We start from the raw sequence: 25,467 nt of genomic DNA on the forward strand, positions 1-25,467 counted from the left end.
GCGGAGGGGCGGGACGCCACGACCTACCTCCTCCTCCTCCTCCCACACCGCCACTTCCGCCCGCCTGAAAAGGCCGCGCTCCCGGCGGCCGCGCCGCAGCCAATGAGAACCGCGCTCTCCCTTCCGTCCCGCCTCCCTCCGGCCTCTCCTGCCAATCGCGATCCCTCTCATCGCCAGCTGCCAATCCCGGCAGCGGCCCCGCTTATGCGCTTGAAGAGAGGCGGGGGGGGCGCCCCGTGGGCCCGCTTCCGCCCGCCGGAAGTGTGATGTGGACGCGAGCGGGTCGCCATGGTAAGCGCGGGGCGGCGGGCGGGCGGGGGTCGGCGCGACCCCGGCCCCACGGTCCCCGGCCAGCGCCCCCGGGGGCCGTGAGGCCGGGGCCGAGGCCGAGGCCGAGCGACGCATCCCGGGCCCGGTGGTGTACCAGAGGCCCCTCACATCCCTTCCGGGCCAGGCCTTTGAAGCCCCTCAGAAGCTGAGGCCTTCGCCCCGCCGCGGGGCAGCGAGCCCGCGACACCGGAGCCGTCCCCGTTCCACCGTTAAGCCTTGCTTTAGCAGCTGGCCGGCCTAGGAGTCGCGCAAACGGGCCGTGTCTGCGCCCCCGTAGTGCCCTTCGCCCCCCCCCGCCTGACACGTTTCCGGCCTGTAGCGGCCTAACCCGGGTTTTCCATGGGGCAGCAGCCCTTGCTGTGACCCGCGGGGCGTTGTCTGTCAGGGCAGTATTTCTGTCTCTTCTGATGTAATGGGTATGTTATTTGACATCTTGCTGCTTGAGCAGTAAGCTGAATCCAGACGTTGCCTGCTGCTCTCGTTTTCCAGGAATAGCGTCAGAGGTCTGGGTCCGTTTGCTAATGGGAAGTATGAACGGTATATATAGAGTTGACCTAGAGGCTTATTAGCATTGTCATTTATGTTTTCTTTGGTTTCTTCCTGTTTTTCATTCTACATGCAGAGAATACAAATGAAGGAATTGTATTTGGATTAAAGTTAGAGCCGTGCTGTGAACTAATCTTTCTCAACTAAGGTGAAGATCTTTATATGAGCAGTGCAGATACATGATTTTAAAATTAAAAGGAAAAAGGAATAGCTAAGAGAAGAAAAGGTTTCTCTTTACAAATAAAGTTTATACATAACATGTACTTTAACACAGAAGTATTTTAAGATGAGCAATTTCAAAATTTTTCTCGCAGAATGGTTTGAGTTGGAAGGGGCCTTTAAATATCATCTAGGCCACCCCCCCTGCCGTGGGCAGGGACATCTTTTTAGACATTGGAAGGGGCTGTCCAGGGAGGTGGTGGAGTCACCATCTCTGGAGGTGTTTAAGAAAAGACTGGACATGGCACTTAGTGCCATGGTCTAGTTGACATAGTGGTGTCAGGGCAACGGCTGGACTCGATGATCCCTGAGGTCTCTTCCAACCTGGTTGATTCTGTGATCTTCCACTAGATCAGGTTGCTAAAAGCCCCATTCAACCTGACCTTGACAGCTTATTCATCACCAGTGCTGTATACTGTACAACTTCCACTGAATCTTTTTGTACTTCCCACATATTTGTTAAAAGATTAATATCTCTTGAACTTTCTCATGGTTCAGTTCAAAAAAAGTTCCTAGGCTCCAGATCTTGTCACCAGCAGGAAATTGCTGGAAGTTGCTCACCTGAGCATTCCTTGGCAGATCTTTTAGATGAACCTGTTCTAATCTGTGGCTTCAAGCAGTGAACAAAGGGCTTTCATGATAAGAGGCATAAATTAAAGACATACAGAAAATGAGAAGAAAGAGAGGTGAAGCTTTCACCTCTAATCAGTACCTTGAAAAGGTACTACAGAAATACAACATCACCTTGCTGTTCTTCATAGTATTTAAAAGGATCTGAGATGGTAGAAAAAAGGCAAGAGAACCTTGATGATCAGTGAGACATTTTCATTGCTCAGTTTAGCACTTAAATATAACACTAATGTTTGTATCTAGCAAAAAGACTATGGCAAGTGTACGAGATCTTGTGAGGATTTTTTTCTCCGCTTGTCCATGTTGCTTGTTAGAGGTTACTTTGTATGCTTCCAGGAACCTGAAGTAAAGTAGAATCTTTTAATGAGATTTTTCTCATGATTTTATGTCAAAGGAGGTGAAAATAGGATTCCTCAGTCTTGTGGTGTTTGAATTTCCTTAGAGAAAACAATAACTTTCACGGCATATCCAGGACTTTGGATTCTTCATGATGCTACCTCTGGCATCATGGCTCTTTAGAAAAAAGTTGTCTTGTGGGATTGGCAGTCATGAGCTGTAGTTAATGACACTTTCTTTTGAGCTCACACTTGACTGTGAGATAGGAAACAGCTGCTGTTTGTGTATTGTCAAATAGGAGAGAGCAGAGGTACACCTCCAATTTGTTCTCTTTCTCCAAAGAAAGTGAGCTGCAACTGTGGCAAGCCAGTAGCTCTGTGAATAGTGTAATTTTTGAAGCATAATTTCCAAAGGACTTTATCCCTTGGAACTTTCCATCCCATTGTCTCCAGAGCTTCCTTACCACATCCTTACTAAGCAAGTCAAAACTTGCACTGGGTGACCAGACAGCTGCTGCCAAACAGAATGTATATAAGCTGGCTTCTACCTGTCTTTCCCTTTATGCGCAAGCACAATTTGTGTTTATTTTTTTCCTGTTCACTGCCAGTGGGTAGAAAAAAAATACTATTTTAACTTAAAACAACTTTGAAAGGGGGTAGAAGCAGCTCAGTGGATTAAAAAGTTACTGGAAACCAAAGGGATGTAGTATAATGACACAGCTGCTTACTTTATTTAAAAGCAGCAAATGTATTGTTTACTGACTTTCACAAATCATTGTGTCGGTTTATCCTGTCAAGTTTTGAAATTTATATCTGAAAACTCAACAAAACTTTTCCTGTGGGGGCTGAAAAATTTGCCACACGCGTGAGGTGTGGTGGGTGGAAAGAGGGAAGGTGCCTAAATAAACTTTACATTAAGATTAAAGATGGTGAGTCTCTCACCCACAGAAGGGTAGTCTTCACTTTCCTCCCTAGCAAGAATGTGCAATTGCAGCCAAACATGAGTATACGTACAAAAAAGGTCTTAGTAGATATGTTTTGTGTCTGTAATTGCAATTTGGTGGTGAAGGAAACAAAGAATTGCAGAAAATTTCACAAAGATGGCTTCTTTCCCTTTCACCCTCTGGTTAGGACTGACCTCGAACCCCACGTTACTGCTCAAAAATTGATTTGGGAACTTGCCGTGAGGACAAACGTTTCTGTCACAATCTTCGTTGCTGTCTTAGAATGGTGTTTGTAGAAGGAAATTGCTCATATAACCAATGGTAAAAACATTCATTAATAAATATTGATCCAAACCAAGCTCTCTGATATGAACACAGCAGAATCTGAGACACTGTTCTGCAGAAGAGCTTTCAGGAGTTTTCAAGTGCGAAGTTTTATGTCTGGCTTATTCAAAGTAACAAGGAAGAATCAGTCCTGATTCAAACTTGCTCATAGATTTGTTTTTATCATGTCCTAAAGGTGAAGATTAAACATGTCTCCTAGTTCATCTTACAGTCTTAAGGTGTTATTAGTGTATAGAAGTACACATGTCTGTGTATTGTGAATTTATTTTGGAATAATGATGGACATCTTTTGCATGTCAGTTTTATAATGCCATCAGGCATTGAATCTTTTCACTAAGAAGCAATTAGAATTTCAGGGAGTTAACAGCTGCAGTAACAAATTTTTCATCTGATAAAGCCTTTGCTACCCAGGTAATCTGATTTTGCTGGGAGTCTGAGGACTTTTTTGTGCTGAAGCTGTAACACGTAACAACTGTCGTTACACGTCGTGTAACAACTGACTCACATCCTTGCACTGGATACTTGTTGACCCCCATGGCAGCTCTGGTATGCCTCTAGAAGTAGGAGCAAACACTGCTGGTTGAGGAGAAAGCAGTAAGGATCTGCTCTCCATGTACATTTCCTCCTGTCAGAATAACAAGCTTGTCAGAGAATTGGAGAGAGGGAGGGAGAAATTGGAGAGGCCGTGTGACTAGGTAGGGGCAGTGAAGTGTGTTGGTTACTTCAATACACTAGTATTGGTGCTTAGTAAATCTCATACCATCTGTAGCTGCACTTGTAAATAGTAATGCTACTGTGGAGTAGGCACGTTGTGAATTACTACTTGAAGTATTAAGTATGGAAAAATATATCAGCAATATTTTGCTTCTGTGATTATAGAACAGAGGAAGCTATTTCTTCTGCCATGGTAAGGTGCGCCTCGATCTGATTTGGGAATGAGGATGCAATGAGTCTACTTTTGCAAATATTGCCACACACCTGAACAGTCCAGGAATGACACCAGTTGTGAGAAACCATTTCTTTGCTGAGTGCCGAGCAGTTCTTAACATCTTTGGCATTCTGTCTGCTATTAAACATCTTAATTTTATTCAGTAATAGCATGAGAAGGGGGGATCACATTTTTCTGCAGGCCATTTGAAGTTAATAATGGGCTGATTATACATTGTAGATTTTTCCACTCATGATCCAAACTCTAAGTTGAACAAAAAAGGAAGTTATCATAAAGTGGTCAATGTGACAATTTAATTTTTTGATTGGCTGCTGCATTAGACACTGTGCACATCCACTGCAATAGCTACAGTGTTGAATGTTTTTCTGCTGATGTACAGAGCTTGATGTTCAAACTCACCAAAAGTTTTCATTTTCATCGTTGTAACTAGGGCAAGCAGATGGAACCAGCTGGCATCTTGTTACCTGCCCTACAGATGCCAAGAATCCAAAGCATGCACCTGAACTCTGACAAACGAGACCTACAGAGGTGCTGTAGGCCTGTCCCGCGGCACAGGACATCAGAGACTTAGCAGAGCTTTTCATTGTTTCTTGACTAATGTTATTTTTCACAATTTAAAGAGATGGTTCTACCATTAATGAAGAAAAGAAAGTATATAAATAGTATACATAAAATGCTATTAATTTTTTTTTAATTCTTAGGTAAATTAAAATGCAAGCTTTTTGTGCAGCCTTTAGAACAGAAAGAACGTACTATCCCTTTTCTGCATGCAGCAACTTTTTAGGCATTTTCTAAGGATGTTCAGGAATGCAGTTCAGCTTTGAATTGCAGAGGCTTCCTGTGGGGATGAGACATTCACAGAACTGGAAGCCGTGTGTTTTTCTCCTATTGTGCTATGGAGCCATTCTCCAGTTAGTTTTTGGTTCTTGCTTTTGAGTTTGGTATGACAGTAGAACTATCACCATAACGTTATTTTCTTAAATTTATCAGTTTGTAGAACCTAATTTACCATTATGTTCCCTGTTACTATGAAGAACATACTTAGCTTCAGCATCCTGAAGAGGATTATAGAAATTATTCCTATTATCTAGTGGGGCAAGAGAGCAGGGAAAAAAATCTCGGTAAAACTGCAAACTATATAATCTGCAAAGAAGATGTGGAAGAAAAGATACCTAAGCTTTTACTGCCACATCTAACTTAAGTCTATGTTTGTTAAGTAACTATATGGACGTTTACACCTATGTGTTACAGTAACCCTGATGAAAAAGCTTGATATTGTAACTTTCACTTTGTTTCTTATTGTAAGATTTTTTGGTGAAATGCTGCATCTGCTAGCTGCTTACACCAGAAGTTCAATTTTTAAACTATTAATAGTCTAGGTATTGGGGCAAAGAAGCAGCAATTCAAGTGAGCGTGGAATTTCAACATTGTCGCCTTAAGGTGTCATTTCAGTGTTGGTCTATGGATTTGAATTGCAGTAAAAAAACTAAATGTATTAAAGTCAAGAGAGCTTTTGTAGGAGGGGACAACTGTTTCCATCTGTTAATTCACTGTCTAATTGTTTAAAGAGATTGGTTATGTTTTAAACAGATGCATAGTCTTCAGTTGACTGAAAGGCATAGTGTTAGTTCCTATGTGCTGTACTTGCCATTTTAATTAGAAAACATACTTCAACAAATGTCTAGAGGAAAGGTTCCCTATTACTCTAATCGAACCTTAGCCTAAATTTTATGAATGCAAAAATACATATTTTAGACAGAACTTTGAATATTTTAGACAGAAATATGAATGAGCATTAAATGTTGTAATTAAATTCCTTGGAAACTAAATGCTGGGGTGAATGTGCTGTAAACTTTAAGTAGAAAACCCTATTCATGATGAAGCAACCAGTTAACTGCTAACTGGACAGTATTTGGATACTTACTAAGCACAAACCAGTTTTGTCTAAACACCTCTTGCTTAGTTCTTCAGTGTAGTTTAGCCAATGAACACTTCCGACTTAACTAATTTGCAAGTTTCATATTTTTCTATATAGTTCTAATCAGCATGCCACTTTTACAAATGCTTATTTTCCATTCATTTTTATGAGATTACATTTGGCAGCAGTGGGAAAACAAGTTATTTCGGAATAGATTGCAAAAGAATATAATTATGTGCACGTTTTAATTAATTTTTAGCAATTGCTTTGACCTTCAGGTTGGGAATAGTCCTACATGTTTTATTTCCTATTACTTTTTTCAATATTATACTCCTAAAAATTGGTTTTAGACTGGGGAAATAAAAATTGGAGTACCTAATGGAAACCTGAGATAATAACCCTTTTCTCTTTAAGTTTTTTAAGGACCTCTTCATTAAAATTTCATAGATTGATTTCATTTTTCTATGATGGGATTTGAAGCCTACATTACTATTTTAATGTAGGCTTTTACATTTTTATCAGCTCTTGCTTAACCAGTTTAACTACAGTGTAAGCTCTTGCTCACGTTTTAATATGAGAAAGGCAACTAAACTATCAGATATCAGCATTTGTTTCTTTGGTTCCAGAGAACATAATCATCCATCAATTTTATGGTAATGAGGAGGAAAAAATAAAATAAAACTGTTCTAGAAAGACTATATGCTCTGCAGCATATTACACAAATGCGGTTATCATTTCTTCAGAATATTCCAATAATTTATCTGCATTTGCCCACATAAATTGATTATTATAATAGTGACCGCAGGGCAAAGTTTAACAACTTGCTGGCACTACGATGGCCTTTCCTTTTATAGCATGCACAGATGAAATCATGGTCATGCAGCAATCAGAGACAGAGTAATCATTTTGTAAATACTGAAAGCCTAGGGAAGATTAAGCTTTGGTTTCAGTGTTAAGTCTTGTTGAGATAAACTATGAGAGCTTTTGTTTTAGGCTTCCTACCAACCCAGAGGGACAACAGTATGGAGTTTATGTTCTCCTCCTGCACGTTTTTTTTTTTTCCCCTAGAACCGTGACATCAGGTGGTTTATTTTAAATGAAAGTATATGAAGCAAGGGGAAATTCAGCAGGTCCTTCCGTGATACATACTGTTGCATCAAAACTTGTGATGTAATTTGTTGTAGTACTACCCAAGGGTTGCATCATTAGGTGGTTCATAATTCTGTGGTGCTGTCTGCAAACACATGGAACAAAACGGTATCTGAATCGGAGTGATGGAGCGAATAAAAAGTACAGAAGTAGATACAGTACAGAGTCTTGGCTATGGCTATTATTTTCACTGTAGAAAAAAGTTTAGGATCAGTGCATCTGTTATGGCTCTATCTGCTGAATACACGTTTACCAGTGACCACTAAAAGTTTAGGCAATCGACTGAGTGTGCCTTTCCTTTCAGCACATTGAATTAAATACTCTTATAAAATGCAAGAGTTGTTGATAACCAGAACTCTGAGCTGCCTTTTTTCCTCCCCTCCCTTCTCCCCGGTGTAGTAAATGTAACACTGACTCAATTGCAGGAGTGACAACAGTGTCTATAATCAGGTGAACAGGGGCTGTGCAAATGTTATGGCCCATCAGGATTACCCTTTCTCAGCCACATAGGAAATTTTTCGCTCTAAATCAACACTTACTAAAGTATATTAAACACTTAAATTACCATGTGTTATTCCATAGATTTCTTTTTACTCCATCCCCAAGCTCCTCCTCCTTCTCTCCTCACCCCAGAAAAAGGAGTTGTGGCACCATCTCCTGCTCCTGTGTTGTAGCAGACTCATTGATGGTATCTTCCAGGGGCAGCTGGATACGGTTTCTCTCCTTATAACTCTCTGTTTTGCCCCAGCGTCCTCTCTGCTGACAGCTAGGCTGTTCGGATGAGGATTCAGATGGGAATAAATTCAAATGCCTCTAGCTATAACGTTTGTCTTTTAAGTACCATATATTCACATGAGTATTTCTAATACATGCCACCACTGCTAATGTGAACACAAGAAAACTTTAGAGAGTATTTATTCTTTATTTCTGTGGTGTATTTTACGGAATTATTTTTACTAAGATACATTATGACCAGGGAAATAATATTGAGGCATTTTTTTAAGGTCTAATTTTGGGAAGGATTTAAAAGAGCCTTTGGGCATGTAGCTCTCAAAGTGAAAATCCATGGTCTTAAATTTCTAAAGACTTACAAAAAAACTTGCTTTTGCAAGTTCTGCTGAATACAATACCTCCTTAGTGCTGCAGGTGATGTGATAGTAATCCACAACTACCTGGAGACTGCACACGGGAGCGGGGGGAAGTGTAATTACCTAAGTAACACGGAGTGTAACTACTAAGGTGTTTCCACCATGTCAGAAATATGCTAAATGCAGGTGTAGAAAATTTCAGCATATATAATTAAACCCACAGCCTGCACCATCTAAAACGAGAACAAAATACCAGCCCGGATTCATTTCTGCATTTACAGTCTTTGTCTGGTGAGGTTAGTTGCCTTTTCACCAGCATGTGGACACACTTTAAAAGTTAGCATCGATTTCTCCATGTGCTGAAGTTTCTTTATAATGGGAATGGGCTCACAGGATCTACACTAAGCCAGTCAACACGTTTGAGAAATTCCAGTTAATTACTTTTGAATCAGAGGAACCCAGTTTAACCAAATGAACTGCAACCCACCTACATTATGACATTTTCCAAATAGCTCGGTATGTGAATGCAGTATTTTTTAAAAGGATTCTGAGTAATATATGACTCTTGTAGCAGCTTTTAATTACATCAGTTCAAGCAGCTGGATGTAAATTGCCCTTTTCTGTAAATTCAGCTGGGCCATAAGAATTACTTCAGATGTGAAACGTGAAGCCACCCCCTTCAGAAATAAACTTTCATTTCCAGTTTAAAATGGTAAACAAATTTTAAAAGATGCATGTCTGTCCTTTTAAAGTGACTGTAGATAAATCTGTAATTCAGAAGACATTTCAGTGGAATGGCGTCTGTAATTACAGCGATGCCCCGTGCTGCATATCTGGAGAAACACGTGAAGAGCCCAGCAAAAAAATATTCTATACTGGTTCTATTGATTGACTAATGACACATTTCATGAGTATACATTTACAGTCCCTGCTTAAGAGGAAGCAAGTGTGCCCTTCTGCCATTTTTGTATGTTGAAGTACTCAATACTGCCAGCCTCCTTGGGAAGCAGCTGCAGGAGAAAGCTTGCAGGAATTCATGGGAAACGAGCTCTGGCAGGCACTGCGCTGTGAGATGTCAAGAGCAGCTGTCCCTCCCGGAGGACTGATCGAATTAATCAGTTGATAGGGAGTATCTGGCTGTGCTGAGAGGCAGCCATTCCTGGATCCTAGACCCGCAGGAGCCAGGAGACACTGCTTCTCCTAGGTCCTAAGAGTTGTTTCTGCGGGGGGATTTGGGAGTTTCCTGGTTTCTGAAGTTGGCAAAAGCTTGTGCCTAGTACAAAAGCAAGAGTCTACTGATAATGATGGGCAGTGTTTTGTCCTCTGTGAATAATCTGTTCATTATTTACGACATGGTAGAACAGATACGGTGACTCAGCAGCTAAGCTAAAATACTAAACTAAACATGATTTAGCAAATGCTGTGGCTTGGGAGAAGAGCAGGTAGCCTCACCTGTCGAACCTGAGGGCTGGCATTGGTTGTTGGATCACCGCTCCACTCGTGTAATGCCCCCTCTCCATGTTCTCATTCATCACAGAAGCCTTCCTGCATCAGCTGCTGCGTGCAGTTGCCATTTACTCTTTACCCTTCTCCGCTGCCTACCTTCTCTCTGCATCCTAATAATCACATTTTCACCCTGTCCCATTTTTGTGTCTCAGGCTGTTGTCATAGGGCATGAGGAATGAGGGAACTGTCTTGGGAATTTTGCCCCTGGAGAAGGATGGCTGATGCAAAACGGCTCTTGCTTCAGGCAGAAGTAAAGGGGAGAGTGGCACACCTGCTCCGACAGCTAATGCTGCCTTTGAGGTCATGCCCTCGAGAATGCCAAAATCTCTCATGCAGGCTGCAGAGGCAGAGTTGTTCAATTGCTCCTTGAGCCTCTCTATGCTGTACCTTCTTAACGGGTAGCTCGCCACCCACAGGTGGCCTGTTAGACCCTGTTAACTTAGATATTTAAATTAGTTTGTGTATCTAGCCCTGTCTAATGCATGTGTTCAGGCTGGCAGTTGTATGCCTGTTCAGTATTGCTTCATGGAGACTTCTACGTAAGCTAAGGTTATTTTCTTATGAGGTTTTAGATCTCAGTATCAGAAGGGTCGTGGATGTTCCAATGGCTTTGCTTCTACTAGAGCTTCTCGTTTTTTTTGTCAATTTGCTGTTAGTGAAATACTGAACTGAAATATTGTGATTTGCTTTTATAATTCTGCTTAAATGTTTAGACAAATTCAATTATCAGAGTTGCAAAACATTAGAATTTTGTGACATAGGAAGAAAGTGCACATAGCTCAACAGAGATGTGCCTCAGGCTGTGGAAATGGGAGCTCTGATGTGCTCTTAAATCCTACCGAGTTCTGCTTCAAGAAGGAAACTGCAATGTTATATCCCTTAATAAGTGCTAAGTATTTACACTTAATTAAATACCTCTACTCAGCCTTCTGGGTAGAGCAGTACAAAAATACGAGCTATTTAGACAAAAATTCATCAGAACTCCAGAACAAACAGTGAATTTATTGTATTTGCTTTGCCATTTCTTTAGATTTCAGACTAAATAGAATTTGCAAATGAGGGTAGCTAGTCAAAGAGAAAATAAAGCTATTTGAAGTAAGCAGTTGCCTGGTATAGTACCTGGTGCTGTTAAGTTGACCAAAGTGTCAGCTGAGACATGCTAGGTTAAAAAAATCCCAAAACAGTAAAACTGCAGCTTCACGCTTCATGCAGCTGGATTATTTTCACATTGTAAAAAGAATCTTAGTCTCAGATTTGGGACCAGCTATTGGCAGCTACAAATCACAAGAACTAGTAGGCAAATATTTCTACTAAAAATTCCAGTGAACCTACTGGAAAAAAAAATGTTTCTAGTGCATTATTTATTGGAATAGTGACGTGGCACTTGCTGGAAATCAGCGTCAGCCATCTTTCTTCCAGATTTTGTAGTTGGTTATGGAGTTACAGCAGTCCTTACATGAGTACCTTCTCTACCCCCATAATGTTTATACTTCTGGAAAAGATTGCTTCACGTAAGCAATGAGAGTTGCTTATAAGTTAATGATTAAAGAACATGTTGGCCACACAAAACTCAGACTTCAGTTAAAAAAAAATGCTTGTGAGATGCACTTACTGCATTTTACTAATATTTTAAACTTTAGCAAATAGCCAGATATTGTAGCAGTTTCTCAAGAATTGTTTCTTCTTATGCCAGTAGGCAGATCGGTTTTACTATCAAACTATAAATTTTCCATCCTAAGCTAATTCCTTCATTTGTGCAGCATTTTCCATATAATTAGCATTCTAAAAAATGTGTTTGTAGTAAAGATGTTTTTAAATTTAAAATCAAAACGTGATTTGAAAATAAAATTAATCAGTTGTCTTTTCATAGTTCGGGTGGGTTTAATTGTATATATTTCTACAAATCTGTTGAATTTTGGGTGTAGTCTTCATCAAGCAGTATATTAACAATCCTCCTACATATTTCTTGTTATTCTCTGTCTTGGCTGCCGCTGGTTTAGTTGTCAAATACTCTTCGCCTCCACCTTCACCACCACCACCACCATATTCTATTGATGTAAACCGCAGTTATACTTACTCTTGGCCAAGAGGGAACATCTGTTTTCTGTAACTCTTAGCCTGCTGCTAATGGGTTTCCACAAACTGGCTTTGGAACAGGGGCCTGGGAGCAAAACTGTAAGGTTACCATTTTGCCTGCTATTTCTTTACCCTTCTTGAGATGGATTGAGAAGGAAAAACTCCGTTCTTCCACCATTGTGTGCAACAGGCTGTTAAAAGAGTTCCTGGCTCACTGATATTATAGGTTTCATTTTTGGTTTTAATTGGGGTTGTTTAGGAGATAACTTATTTTCCCCAGCTTATGCAGTGAGGGAAGTTTTGTACTGCAAAGCTGTAATTATTCTTTTCTGATTTTCTTCCGTAGTCTGCCATCTTCAACTTTCAGAGTCTACTGACTGTGATCTTGCTGCTCATATGTACCTGTGCCTATATCAGATCCTTGGCTCCCAGCTTACTGGACAAAAATAAAACTGGGTATGTAGTCTGATCATTTTAAAAATACACAAGCTGTTTAGTTTTAACAACGTTCTACTCCAAGTATATTTGAATGATGTGTGATAATATAAACCCTATTTTGAAAAATTTCTCTCTTCTTTAAAGATAAAAATCTTCATTTCATACCTCTCAATAGAAGGCAATAAGGTATTTGCAAGCACTTAGTTGCAATTTTTTAGTAAGATTTTATGAACTAACAAAGCCAGCTAATACTGCTTTATTAGTTATTTTCTAGACTTGCAACTTTCTCATTACGTGCTTATTAAAGATACAGACATGAGTGACAGAAAGAAAACATTTTTCTACATGCAGCTATTGCAGTAATAATTTATTTTTTGTTCCTAAGGCTGGATAAAAAAACATTGACAGCAGAAGCTGTCTTTTTGTTTGTTTTTAAAATAGGCATTTTGGAAGTATGAGTTTGAAACACAACTTCAGCAATAGTCTGTAACTAAAAAAAATTCAAAGTATTTTTTAAAATAAGCAACACTATCCTTATTTGTGGTCTCTGTAAATAATTTTTTTTATTATTATTTAAGGAATTTGTAGAAAAGTTTTTGAAAGCTTCTACGAAGCCTAACCTTTATTTTTTTTTTGTCGTTTGGTCACTATAACTTCATGTCTCACTTTTATTCCTAAAGCACATGTTCCTAGGTGACCAGTGTTTTTCTCCTTTGTGTTCCTGGTTCTCCTGGACTGTACTTAATGTTGCAGGGCCAATACTGCTGCAAAACAGTTCTTCTCTACCCTGCTCGGTGGCACAATTTTGGAGTTAGTGGGAAATGGGGACAACCACAGAGCCAAATCCGTGCCTCGCACTGTTAATACCCATTCACCTTTTGGCTTACCAGTTTTCTTTGTGCTACAAAGAATGTGACTGTATGTTGGGTGCAGTCGGCAGCGTGCAGAACTGTGGTTTAAATGCCATGGTTTTAAAGTAACGATTGGGCAATTTTGACCTATAAACCACTGAGACCATCCATAGCATTTCAGTAGTACTGTCACCTAAGGTTAATACAAAGGAGATAATATTTATAGAAGTAGGAGGTAGTTCTAGCTGTTAATGTTCTAGCTGGAAAAAAGAGACAGGCTTTTGGGTGCTGGGTGTTTGACTTGTCCACTTTTTCCATTAGATCATTTGCTGTTAAAGAAAATGTGTTTTTTCCCTAAGTATCTTTGGTCACTTCTGCATTTAATTTTCAGAAAAAGTGTCAAGTTTTAAGTAGACTGTTGCCACCAAGAACCACTGAGTGTCTGTCTTGTCTGAAAACCTGCATTGTATTTAACCTCTGGAATTACCATTTTATCACACAAGTTTTCTTTTAGCAGTGTAAGATGCCCAGAGTACACTAGCTTTTTTTCTGTTTAGAGTTCTAACATAAAAATGCTTGTGTCCTTTCATATGGGGCTGTGAGGTTGCCAGTGGCATGAGAGATTTCTTTTGGTAAAAGTAAAGATGGAAAGAAAGGATGACTTCATGAAGGACTGAGGTGAGTGGGGGGGAATTTGGGTGTCTGCTAGTGAAAGATAACACAATAGTCAATGAAGTATACACAATAAGAAGTAAGAATATTTATTTTACTGATTAAAATTTTAGTGCTGTTCTTGGCAAGGAGTATTTCCTTTAATCTGGAGCTGGTCTGTTTATTCTTGAGGCAAATCTGTCTGGAATACAATAGAACTCTCTTCATAAAATGTTTTCAAAGGGTGCTGACACAGTGGAGGAGTTGGGCGTTTGATCTGTAGGTTTGTATTTATATAGATCTTGGACATACTATTTTATTTTTGTTTCATATATACGTATGTAGACTACTTTGTACTGGAGAATAAAACGTTGGCCTGGAAGCAATGAAATTTGCTTCCTGAATGGTGGATGTTTACATGGAGCTCATATGCTGTTAAACCCCTGTCCCTGTTCACTAACATATTCCATGCTCAAATGGAAATGTCTAGACATACTGGATAAAATAAATTCTAGTGATATTTCATTTTACCTCAGAGATGATCTTACCTCATTATTCCTGCTCCAAATTAATAGCATAAAAAAGTAGCAATAAAATATTAAAATGACAGGAGAAATGTTGATAGTTATTCACTGTATTTCTGACTAAGTGAGTGGTAACCTTAGAGAAGATTTAAATCTGTTGATACTAAGTAAAGAAACATGTTTCTGTTGGTTGAGAGACTCTGTTGCAAAGTGATGTCACCCATCCTCATAACACTGTATTTCATGCCATTGACTTCTGCCAAAATGTGTCTTTTCCTACCAAGCCAAACAGAATTTTAAACCTTCATTTTCCCTGACGCATCTTGAGTGTTTCCATGTGCTTTGTCCTGAGCAATAGCATTTAAGGTTGGGAAATCAAGTGGAGATTTACTGTTTCATGCTAACTGGAGGAGAATGCGTACCACAACATATTTCTCTCCTCCCTGCTAACCAGAAAGATGTGTTAGCTTATATATGCAGCAGAGATCTCCTCTGACTTGCCATAAGCATTGCAGTGGGCTATCTCTCACACTCCCTCCTGCAGTGGCAGTGGGGTTGTCCTGGTAAACACATGGCAGCTGCATTTTGCAGCATTCCCCGTCTAGCAGCCAAAGTCTTGGAACCCTTACTTGTCTTACTGGGTTCCATTTTGGGGTTTTTTTTGTTCTCCAGATAACCAACACCACTTTCATGATCAGTGCCTTTAACATTAACCCAGAAAGCCAGGAATATGCTGCAGCTCGTGCACATTTGACTTGTGGCTACCAGAAAACATCAGGTATGCAAACCAGACTGACATGTTTCACCTGCATCAAAACAAAGATGAAGATGAACACGAAGGGGAGAATAAGGAACAGTGCAATTACTTGGAGTAGATGCTTCAGGAGGAATTATTTTGGAGCAGATTCATTCAAGGCAGCATCGTTTCTGTAGTAGTCAAACGGGTTTTGACTTGAAGAGGCGCATGTTGTAGACCTGAGATGAACAGTAATGGAAAAATTCAGGAGAGCAGAAGGTCTGTGCAGGCTTTTCTTCCAGTGTGAGCTCCCCAGTTCCTCCAAAGGCTGTAATTATAGCTGTTTAGAAGGTCCAGATTTCATTTTGCTTTTGCTTAGCAGCAAACTACGTGGACAAACAAATATACTGAGCTGTTCCAGTAGCAGCACAAGCCTTTTAAAAAGGTACTGTTGTCATCTGTTGGAAAGCTTGTCAGTCCTCATGTCAGTAAGTTCATAAATTGTTAACTGCAGTAAGGTTAGCTGATGAAACTCATGTTCTAACTGGTTTGTACCTCCCACATCGGAGAGGAAAATTCATATTTTCACCAAGAAGGGGGTTGTCTAGGGCTAGGAACAATGTCCAATACTTCAATTATAACTCTACATTGTTACACACGGTCAAAAGAACCCTGAGAAGGCAAAGAAATACCCTTGCTGAGACGGTGAGGCAAATTCAACAGATTTATAAACTGCCTAAAGGAGTTAATAGTCTTTTTCCCAGGTGAGAGTCTGCAAATATGCATATGAAAAGGACAGGAATGTTTTATTTCTTTGAGTTCCTGGTTAAGTTTTTGAGAGACTGCAACATAAGATGCTGGGCTGTGGAAGTTTTTTGTGTGGGTTTTGCAGCATGCAATCTGTAAATCTTAATTTTATAGAGAGTAACAACAGTTTCGAGTCTTAAGTGCCATTCACACAGTACTATGGTGCTGTCTATTTTGCTCTATACGATTTACACGTGAATGCCTTTTTACCTTCATGCATCTTCAAAAAGTGCATAGATGTCTTCAGGTTATTTTACTGTGCGACCTCTTAGCCTGGAAAAGTGTGATGGTCTACACGCAGAGATTATTACTTCTGCTTGTGGAGCTATATGAAAGGAGAAAAAATGAGCTTTGACTGTACAGAAATACTTTTGGCTTGAGGTAAAATGATCTAAAGCACAAATGATAAAACCTGTTTTCTAAAAATTAAAATGCTGGAATGCTGTTCACAATAAATTGGTCAGCAAGAGGTACATCAGTCAAAAAGCATTTCACTTTGAATCTGAAAACCTGTCGCTTGCTGCTTCTTGGGACACTTAATTCTTACCTGCCCGACACCAGACCTTTGTTTCATAAATAAAGGGGAGGCTGCTAAAAGGAAAGAGGGATTGGTGCTGAAGTAAACAAAGACCATAAAAGAGGCCATAAAATATGAAGTAGTGCAGAAATTCTTTTTTTAAAAGTGCAGGGTATGTTGACTGCTGAAGTATGCAGGACCAAGTGGCCCAAAGCTACCTGTCTTCGTTTAAGCAGGAAAAAAATAGGCAATTGGTAGAGTCTAAGAAATGGGGAAGACAGATAATCAAACCATTGTGGGTATGGGTTCAGAGCAGTGTGAGAGAGCACTTGGAAAAGTGCCATCACAGCAGGTAGCAGATACAACCCCACAAATAATGTAGACTGAAGTTACTGCTGATAAACATATCAGGAGAAGGAGGAAAAATAATTAAGTTTTTTTTAGTCCATAAATCTATAAGTAGACAGTATAGTTGAATCCAGATGGTTTTACTGCATTGCAGCCAGTCAGACTATGAAGGAAACCTTCCCATAGACAAGCTTTCAACAGAGTTTTGACCAACATTTGGAAGTCTGAAAGCTGGCTTCTAGTTCAGGATGCTTCACTATTTCTTTCCGTCTTCCTTCTCAGATACTAAAGCAGTCCCTGCTCTTGTTCCTCTTGAGCAGTCAGTATGAGATTATTTTAGTTACGCAGAGAAATGATAAATTTGTGGCATACGAGCTTGCACATCTCTTTGGATATGCTCTGAATAGTTGAATCCTGCTTTTCTCCTTTGTTACTTCACTTGTGAGAATTAACATCCTGGGCAAGCAGCATCAGAGGGACACGAGCAAGATAAACCTTGGTAAAAGAGTAAAAACAAACCTGAAGAATTGTTTTGTTATTTATTTTAATGCAAGTATTCTATATCAGATTACACCTGTGAGTGTGGTCTGCTAGAAAAGGCATTTTTATCTACTATCACTAAGGGAAATACAAAAGAGAGACTACAAAGCATTAAATTTCAGGTACTCAGGTGTATAATCTCTCATACCTGCAGGAAAACTTGCTTCAAAATCTTAACAAAAAAAGTTTCCCGTATACAATGACATGGAGGCCTGCTACTATTTCCTGCTCCAGTATTTTTCTAGTTCTGTTTTTTTTTCTTTATGTAATTTTATGACTGGGGTACTTTAATGTAGAATGTGCAACTCTGATGAAATCTTCAGATTTGGAACGCCAAGTGAGCAAACTCATCTTTCTTTTTCTTGCATGCAAAAACCTTGCTAGACTTAGAAAGAACTTCCCCGCTTGTTTAGTTCATAGCCTGTACCCCTCTGTGCAGGTATCTGGTGTTTTCTGATGTCGAGAATCGTGTCAAGTTGACAAATTGCAGTTGATTTGGGTTGTTCTAGCATAGAAGAAAGAAAATCAGTTGACTTAAATTATTTTACTAAACCAAGAGCCTAATGAATTTATTTTATCTTTACAGACTATTGGGAATATTCTGGAAGTGCGCCAGGATTGGTAATTTTTTTTTTCTTTGAAATCTTAAGGACCAGTGCTTTTTCTAGAGTATGCATTATTTATTAGGATAATGTTTCCATGTAGCAGTGAAACCCATGCTCACACATCATCATAAAAAATGAAGGTTTTACCTCCATGAAATATAGTGAAGGGAGTGGGGGCAGGGTATGACTGTCTTACTTAGGATCGTGGAAGCCTACATTTTCTAATGTCAATTCATATATGTGGTGTTATATTTGCAAAAATCTTTTGTACTTTTTATTACGTGAAATAACCAAGGGCATACTTCGTAATAACATTCAGAGAAATCAGTGATTCCTTATAAACCGCTGTCTGTTTGAAATTCTGATGGACTACTGACAAAAGCCAGATATTTAGCTTGTAGGAATAAAACAATGTGGAATTCATAATGCAGTAAGGTTCTGTTTAATCACCAGTGTCTTTTTTTCTCTCTTTAGTTAGCTTCCGTGCACTTTTGAATTATGCAAAGCTGTTGGTGTCAAGTGGCATCTATAGGGAAGCTGATCAGCTCTATCTGATTTTAGACATTTTCCCATAACATTGGTATTTGTATTTATTTTAATCCTTATTCTAAATTTATTTTGAGAAGGAAATGAGAATATGCAACAGAAGATCAGTCTTAGCATTAAGGTATATCCAACATTTTTAAAAAATTACAAATCCATCATCAAAATGGTGTTCTTCAAATTGCATTGTTAATACAGAGCAGAAACATTGGACTTTTAATTCTAGATCTTCCTACTTATTGAACTTAAAGGAAAAATGTATGATTCCCTTTTCTAATTTCTCAGGCTTTGAAAGGTACATGGCTTACATTTTTCAATATGTCAAAAAGCATTGACGCAAAGAATTTTTTGTGAAGACCTGTTGTTAAAATGATTGCAGATATTGTCCTGTTTAGATAATAGACATAGCAGAACCAGTTTTAGTATTGTAATTGAAAGATAGTGGCAAGGTGGCAGCTGTCAGAAATTCATTTTGAGCTGTACCAGCAAAAACAAATGTAAAAATTCAGCTGCGTGAAGCTCTGTTCAAGGTTGAAGAGAGCACCTTACCTTACCTTACCTTACCATCTTATTTTTAATTAATTAAGTGCAAGCATATTTTTTCTATTAGCTATGCACAGCAAACAGTTTAAAAAACTGCTTAAAAGAGCACACAAGAGGTTTTATGAGGTGCCTCTGTCAACTTGATGAAGAACTGCATTTCTTCTGGAATATAGTCTTGCTTTCCCATCATGTAGTAACATTAACATGTTTGCATTTGCTGCACCCAAGGTAATGCATGCACTCTTGTGCCCCATACGGAACTGCTTCCTTTTCTCTTTTTCATGTAAAACTAATTTATTTTCGGCTTACATCTAGAGTGGTCCAATTTGGCTTTCTTTTAGACTGACAGATGAGGAGGTAGCATCTTAACATTCCTCCTGTACATTTCCTTACATAACATTACCATATCCTCAGTATGGGAAATGGGCTTTGAAGACGATTCCTATAATTTTATTTTCGTTAATCACAAAGGCATGTAGAAAGTGTAGGCTTTTAAAAATGAAAATGCCTACTGGCTTCCTTTACATTTAACTTTCCCAGAATGTTTAAACAACCTTTTCACATGTGCATAAGATTTTAATAACTAGCAAGTGGTTACACATTTACAGAGTTGTGCAAAATGATGTTTAATCCTGCCACATGGTGATTTCTCTTTTAAGAAAATTAAGAGCAGGAAAGTATAACCCATATGAAAATTGTAATACTCTGAACTGTAGGAGGTGGACTTCCTCAAAAATTTATTTTAAACAGATGTGAAACTGCAGACATTAATTCATCCAGTTATTTGAAATTTAATTAAATATATGCCAGATCATGACTACATCTTGTAGTGTCACTGTGGCAGGCACTCCTGCTTATGGGAGGTGTCACTACAAGTATTTTTCTTTTGCTATAGAAAGTTTGTTTCTCCTGTATTTGAAGGTCCTGCTGGCAGAAGAAACTTTTTTTCCTGAGGATTACACCTTAATGCTAGACTTGAGAGCCTTGGCAGTTTATTTTCTTTAATGTTTCTCTGAAAACTGCGTCTCAGAAAAGATGGTTTATAGCAAGACAAAAGACCTCGCAGAGCAAAGGGAAATTGAACTTTTTTTAAAGCAAACAGCTCCAGGTCTGTTTCTGTGCTTCTAAATGCTTAAAAACAGGAATCTTCTCACTTTACAGAGTCATTGCTGTGTTAACGCTTCCTGACAGTTTTGTAGGCTGGAAGTGCTATCCAGTACAGGGGACTCTGCTCTCCAGAGAGAATTCAGTGGATTCATGAGAGTAATGCTTAAGTAGACGGGTAAAAACACCTGGCTAGTTAAATGGAGGAAGAGCCCATGTAAATAGATAGCAATTTGATTAACATTACTGATATTCCCCTGATAGTGTTTCAGTTCCCTACCTAAGATTCATTGTTTTTCATAGCTTATTTGGTGAACAAGTGACCTCTGTAACATTTTGTTCTGGACCAAATGGGTGGGAATAGGTCTTTCTCGGTTGCCTTTGCCATCAACTATGTCTGTTAATAGAATAAGCTTAATTTGCATTCATGATCTGCTCTGGAAAACTGTAACACTAATGTGAAAGAGTCAGAAATGGACGTGTCTGTGCAACTTCTGTAGTGTGTTAACCGTTTTTAACCTGAAAATCTGTGGACCAGACCCTCTCCACATGCTAACGATGTTGTGTCTCTCTCTCAAATTAAACAGACAGACATCTGGCCATGTCTGGGCCACTGTGAACTCCCCAGCCAGTTAGCTGGCTCCTACATGATACCATGCATAGAAGATGCACACTGCATATAGCAGCTGTCATGGCCAAAACAGCATTGAGGTACACCTCAGCTGACATGGAACAGCTTTTGAGCAGTGATAGCCCTTAGCCAGAACTGGGAACAGAGCCAGTAAAAGATTTGGTGTCTTGATCAGCTTTGTGATGCCTGCCTCCTGACTCTCTTTGGCCCTAAGAGATAACAGCAATATATTCTTCTTATTTTTTATGTTTTCCTGGAAAAAAAAAAAAGATGGTTTATAGTAAGATAGAAATCCTTGCATTGACCTTTGGTTAAAGCAAACAGCTCCAACTCTGTCTTTATGTAGCAATATATTCTATTCTACATCTTAGTTTTCCCACTCCCATGCGTGTTCTTCCTCAATACACAACTGTAGTTATAATAGAATTTCTCCAGCTAGAAATGTTGAATATTACTTTGCATATGCAATGGGATAATTACCACGTTAGGCTAGCAGCAACCTAGATCTGTTTAGTCATGCCTGAGTTTTTGTTTGGTTTGGCTTTGTTTCCCTCAGGTGAACGGAAGAGCCCCTACGTGGCTGTGTGCTGTGTCGTGATGGCCTTCAGCATTCTGTTTGTACAGTAGCAACTGGAGAGTGTTCCCTACACCCTACTACCAAACAGCAGAGCGTGGAAGAACTTCTGGCAGGAAAACATGGGAAAGTGTCATCAAGTCTCGTCTCTCACACTGAATAGCCTCTCTCTTAGTGGACACCCCCCCTCTTGCAAACGGACCATCATGTACAGTGTTAGTGATCATAATGTAACTAACTCCAGGTGACAGGTACTTATTAATGTCAAATCAGTACTGACACTCCTGATGTAACTCTTGAAAGGGTGTCTGTTGTATATCTGAGTTTCAGGGGAGCCTTTTTTACACCATGCTGTTGAAAAGACTTTTAATTTTTTGTTTGATAGACCTATTTAATGAAACTTAAAGATAATAAATCTAGCAATAGCAATAAGACCACTTAGAAGAATAGAGAACACTGTAACTCTAGGATATGTTTACGGAAGTATTTTCAGTTCTTACTGTCTGAACAATTCCTGTCATTTTGTGATATCTCTATGGCGTACTAAAAATACGACCTCTGGCCTAAGTTACGTTCAGCTTTTGTTTTTTAACCTTGTAGTTGCTCAGATAATCTATCAATATTTTTATTGTTAAGGTAAGATAGGAGTAAAGGCAGGGACCATAACTGTAGTGATATCTGACTAGCTGCTGAGAAGGCACAGATGTGGGATTTTAGAACCTGGACTTCTCTGTGTAAAATATCATGTGTATTAATTTTTAGAGATCTAGGTCTCAGGTAAATCATTCCCCAACTTTTTTCAATTGTGACAAAAAGATTCTAAAGGCTGTGCTGCTGTTGTTGCATGTAATACAAAGTTGCTAGATCAGCCAAGTGAACAGTTGGCTTCTTAGGAGTCTGCAGATAAGTAAGTTGCATGTCCCAATATTCTAAAGGTTAAAGAAAACAACTAAATTAGATTACACTCACGATTAATAAAGATTAGATTACCTTTATTAATACCTGCCATTAGCTTTTATTCTATAATTTTGCAAACTTTCAGTAATCTAGTAACTTATTTTAATGGTCCCTGACAGGTGTGTTTACACCAGACAGCTATAGACTTCATGTTGACTGCATTTGAGAGACTTGTCTGTCAGCAGTATTTTTTTGTTGTTCTAAAAAGGTGTGTGATCAGAATGAGCTAAGCTGTCAATAAAACACACTGAAAGGTACATAACTGTTGTCATTCTTGTTTGAAAAATTTGTTTCATAGATCCAAATTACCCTGCATTTAGAAATAAAGTGATTATTAGTTATTACCTTTGTATTATCTCACATAAACCTGCATATCTAAATCACCATCAGCAGTACTTATCCAAAACTCTTTTCTAATCTGGAGCCAGGAAAAATAGATTTCTCCAATTTAGGCCAAATAAATACCCCTGGCTGTAAACCAGGCAGGTTCAGAGGAGTACAGAGCTGTGTGATGATGACCATACTGTGCACATATACAAGTCTTAAACTGTGCAGGAGGTCTGGGGAGAGGCAAAGTCTATTTCTGTAACTTTAAATGTGGATACTGCTCAAAACATAGCATCAAAGCAACTCATTTCTGGATTTCAAAGGTGCCATTCCTAGACTGGGGGGAGGGAAATTCCTAAGGAGTCTTGGTTTTTCACTGTCGGGTGTATACATGTTCAAAATATGCAAAGAATCATCTGATAACTTTTTATGTTAAGCAATTATATTGTAGGTCTTAATATTTGTAGGACTTTATTATAAATAATGGTGTTTGTATGATATTCACACATTTCCAATTCATCCAAAGCTGTCCTACTTATCAGATTAATGTGTAATAATATTTTACATTTAGCTGTGACTAGGAATACCAGTGAAACAACCCAAGGAATTTTTCAATTCTGAGAATCCAAACTATTCAAGGCATTGTATTGCAAAAGCCTTTCCTGTTCACAGCATTTTATCATTGAAGTTCAGACAAACAGACCTCTTCCTACTTGTCATTTGTTGTTCAAACTTTAAAATTGTTTCTTATGCAGCAGTTCTTCGTTTTGTCCTGGATGCAGATAGTTGATGGATACATCCTGGTTTGTGACTTTATTTTCCACTTTATATGACATTTACAGGATATCCATGGCCTACTAGCTGCATGATTGCTCAACAGTGCTGCTTCAGCAGCAAAGTAAATAACATATTTCTCAGCAGCTGCTGGCAATACGTAAGTTCAGCAGCACTAGATTGTATGCAAGCGTTCGAAATTATTGTAGGCAGAGGTGTCATCACTGTTTGCCTCAGGATGAGTTGTTTTTCAAAGTTCTGGCTTTGAAGAGGTTGATACCTCATCTCTTTTCCTAAGTTATGAAGAAAATACTGCTTTCCCATGTTAGAATCTTAAAGCCATTTTGCTTGCTTTGCTTTCTTTTTCTCATGTAAAAGAGACATGAGAAACAGAGAATATTTTGACATTTGACCAACGTATAAACACTGTGGGAAGGAAGGGGAGAATATAGCTTTGGGCGCACACACTTGGTAAAGCTTGTCCTTAAACTCTCAGCCTGAACTGTGTCATTTTCAAAGAACAATAAATAAGTTCCAGTAGAGCTCTGTCAGAAGAGGTGTAAGGGAAAATAGTCTTCTCTTGCACTCAGTCTTCGCTCTGAGTCCTAGGCTGAGTAGAGAAATGAAGTGCTAATTACCAGATCATTTAGGTGCTAAAGTAGCCTGAAATGTCAGATGCACAATTTTAGGATTTGACATAAGTTGACAGAGTAGATAATGGCTATCACAGGTGGCTGCGAAGACAGCAGCAGGAGTTTTTGGCTGAAATACAGGAGCTTACAACCACAGCAAGTCTGTACACCTTATCCTATGTAGAGGTGCTGGAGGGCTCACAGGGAGTGAATGGAATAGTGATTAAATATGACTTATGCTACAGTTGTGCCTACTACTGTAGAAAAGTACTTCCTTGTTGGGATTTCATCCTTCTATCTGAACAACATCATGGATGGTGGCTCTAACATCTGGCAAGCTTCCCCATCTGTACTTGTTGCACGTATTGCATGAAAGGTGAGGGTGGCATAGGCTGTGGTTTTAAGTGCAGCTTAGAGGAAGGGTCCCATCTGTTTTTCTCTACTAATGAGAGAACAATGAGAATACAGGATTATAGAACAGCATTTTCAAGTAAGACGACATACCTTGGATCAAGATTATACAACCTTGAAAAATAACAGATATTCTCCCTTCTAAGAGCTGCACAAGCAGAAGGAACACGTGCGGACCCTACATCTTGTGTTTGGCTCACTGCAGCATTTTATGTTTGTGATTGCAACTCATATAGACATACCTGAGCTGTGTTGTGGATTGACAGAATTACAGGCAAGAGCAGGAATCTGTCTGCAAGCTCTTCCCTTCTCAGGCACCAACCGAACTGAGCTGTGTGCTGCCACAGCTGTATTGCTATTGCTTCACTAAAGATACACCAAGATAAAATTTGCTAAAATGGCACAAATTTGCAATCTTGGAGCAAAATGTGGTAATCTAATTGTTGTATGCAAATCCAAATTTACAGCTTAACGATGCAACTAATAATAAATTAATGCAGTAAAACCTGAAACACGATGTGTTGTTCTTTGAATAGACAGAACATTTTATACCCTTGCATGTACTTGCTATGGATTAATATTATATTAACGTTCATCCACATCTACAGTCTAAATGATCTCAAATTCAAAGCAGGGATTTAGGAAGACTAAATTGAAAAGCAGTAATAACCATGTTGGGAAATGACTAAAGCATGAGTAAGAGATGGGATCACCATAAAGGTCTGATGTTCTGGAGAGACTGATAAGCAAATGGGCAGACATAGCTAGTGGAAGAGGAAACAAAAAGTGGAGTCCAAGGATGGCTTGAAGATTTCATGTTATTGGAACAATGTTGTTCTATGAATGCCCTTTCTACCTCGTTAAACCGCAGCCAGTGAGCAGTGGAAATACACAGTCACCAAGAGGTGAAGTTGCAGTG

The 25,467-nt window shown here is 39.1% G+C and overlaps 1 protein-coding gene across 1 annotated transcript; it reads left to right on the plus strand.

Moving 5' to 3' along the window:
- The first annotated feature begins 198 nt into the window (after positions 1–198).
- TMEM167A (transmembrane protein 167A) lies at positions 199–22,675 on the plus strand. The gene is made up of 4 exons (XM_068423353.1): positions 199–291; positions 12,382–12,491; positions 18,034–18,068; positions 21,430–22,675. Exons 1-4 carry the CDS (start codon positions 289–291, stop codon positions 21,498–21,500), a joined length of 219 nt encoding a protein of 72 aa, XP_068279454.1. The 5' UTR covers positions 199–288; the 3' UTR covers positions 21,501–22,675.
- The last annotated feature ends 2,792 nt before the right edge of the window (positions 22,676–25,467 follow it).

This window comes from Nyctibius grandis, chromosome Z, assembly GCF_013368605.1.
Source record: "Nyctibius grandis isolate bNycGra1 chromosome Z, bNycGra1.pri, whole genome shotgun sequence".
Classification (NCBI taxonomy): domain Eukaryota; kingdom Metazoa; phylum Chordata; class Aves; order Nyctibiiformes; family Nyctibiidae; genus Nyctibius; species Nyctibius grandis.

Coding starts and splice junctions, on each gene's coding strand:
- TMEM167A (XM_068423353.1), top strand. Junction 12,492..18,033: donor CTGGACAAAAATAAAACTGG/GTATGTAGTCTG, acceptor TTATCTTTACAG/ACTATTGGGAATATTCTGGA. Junction 18,069..21,429: donor CTGGAAGTGCGCCAGGATTG/GTAATTTTTTTT, acceptor TGTTTCCCTCAG/GTGAACGGAAGAGCCCCTAC.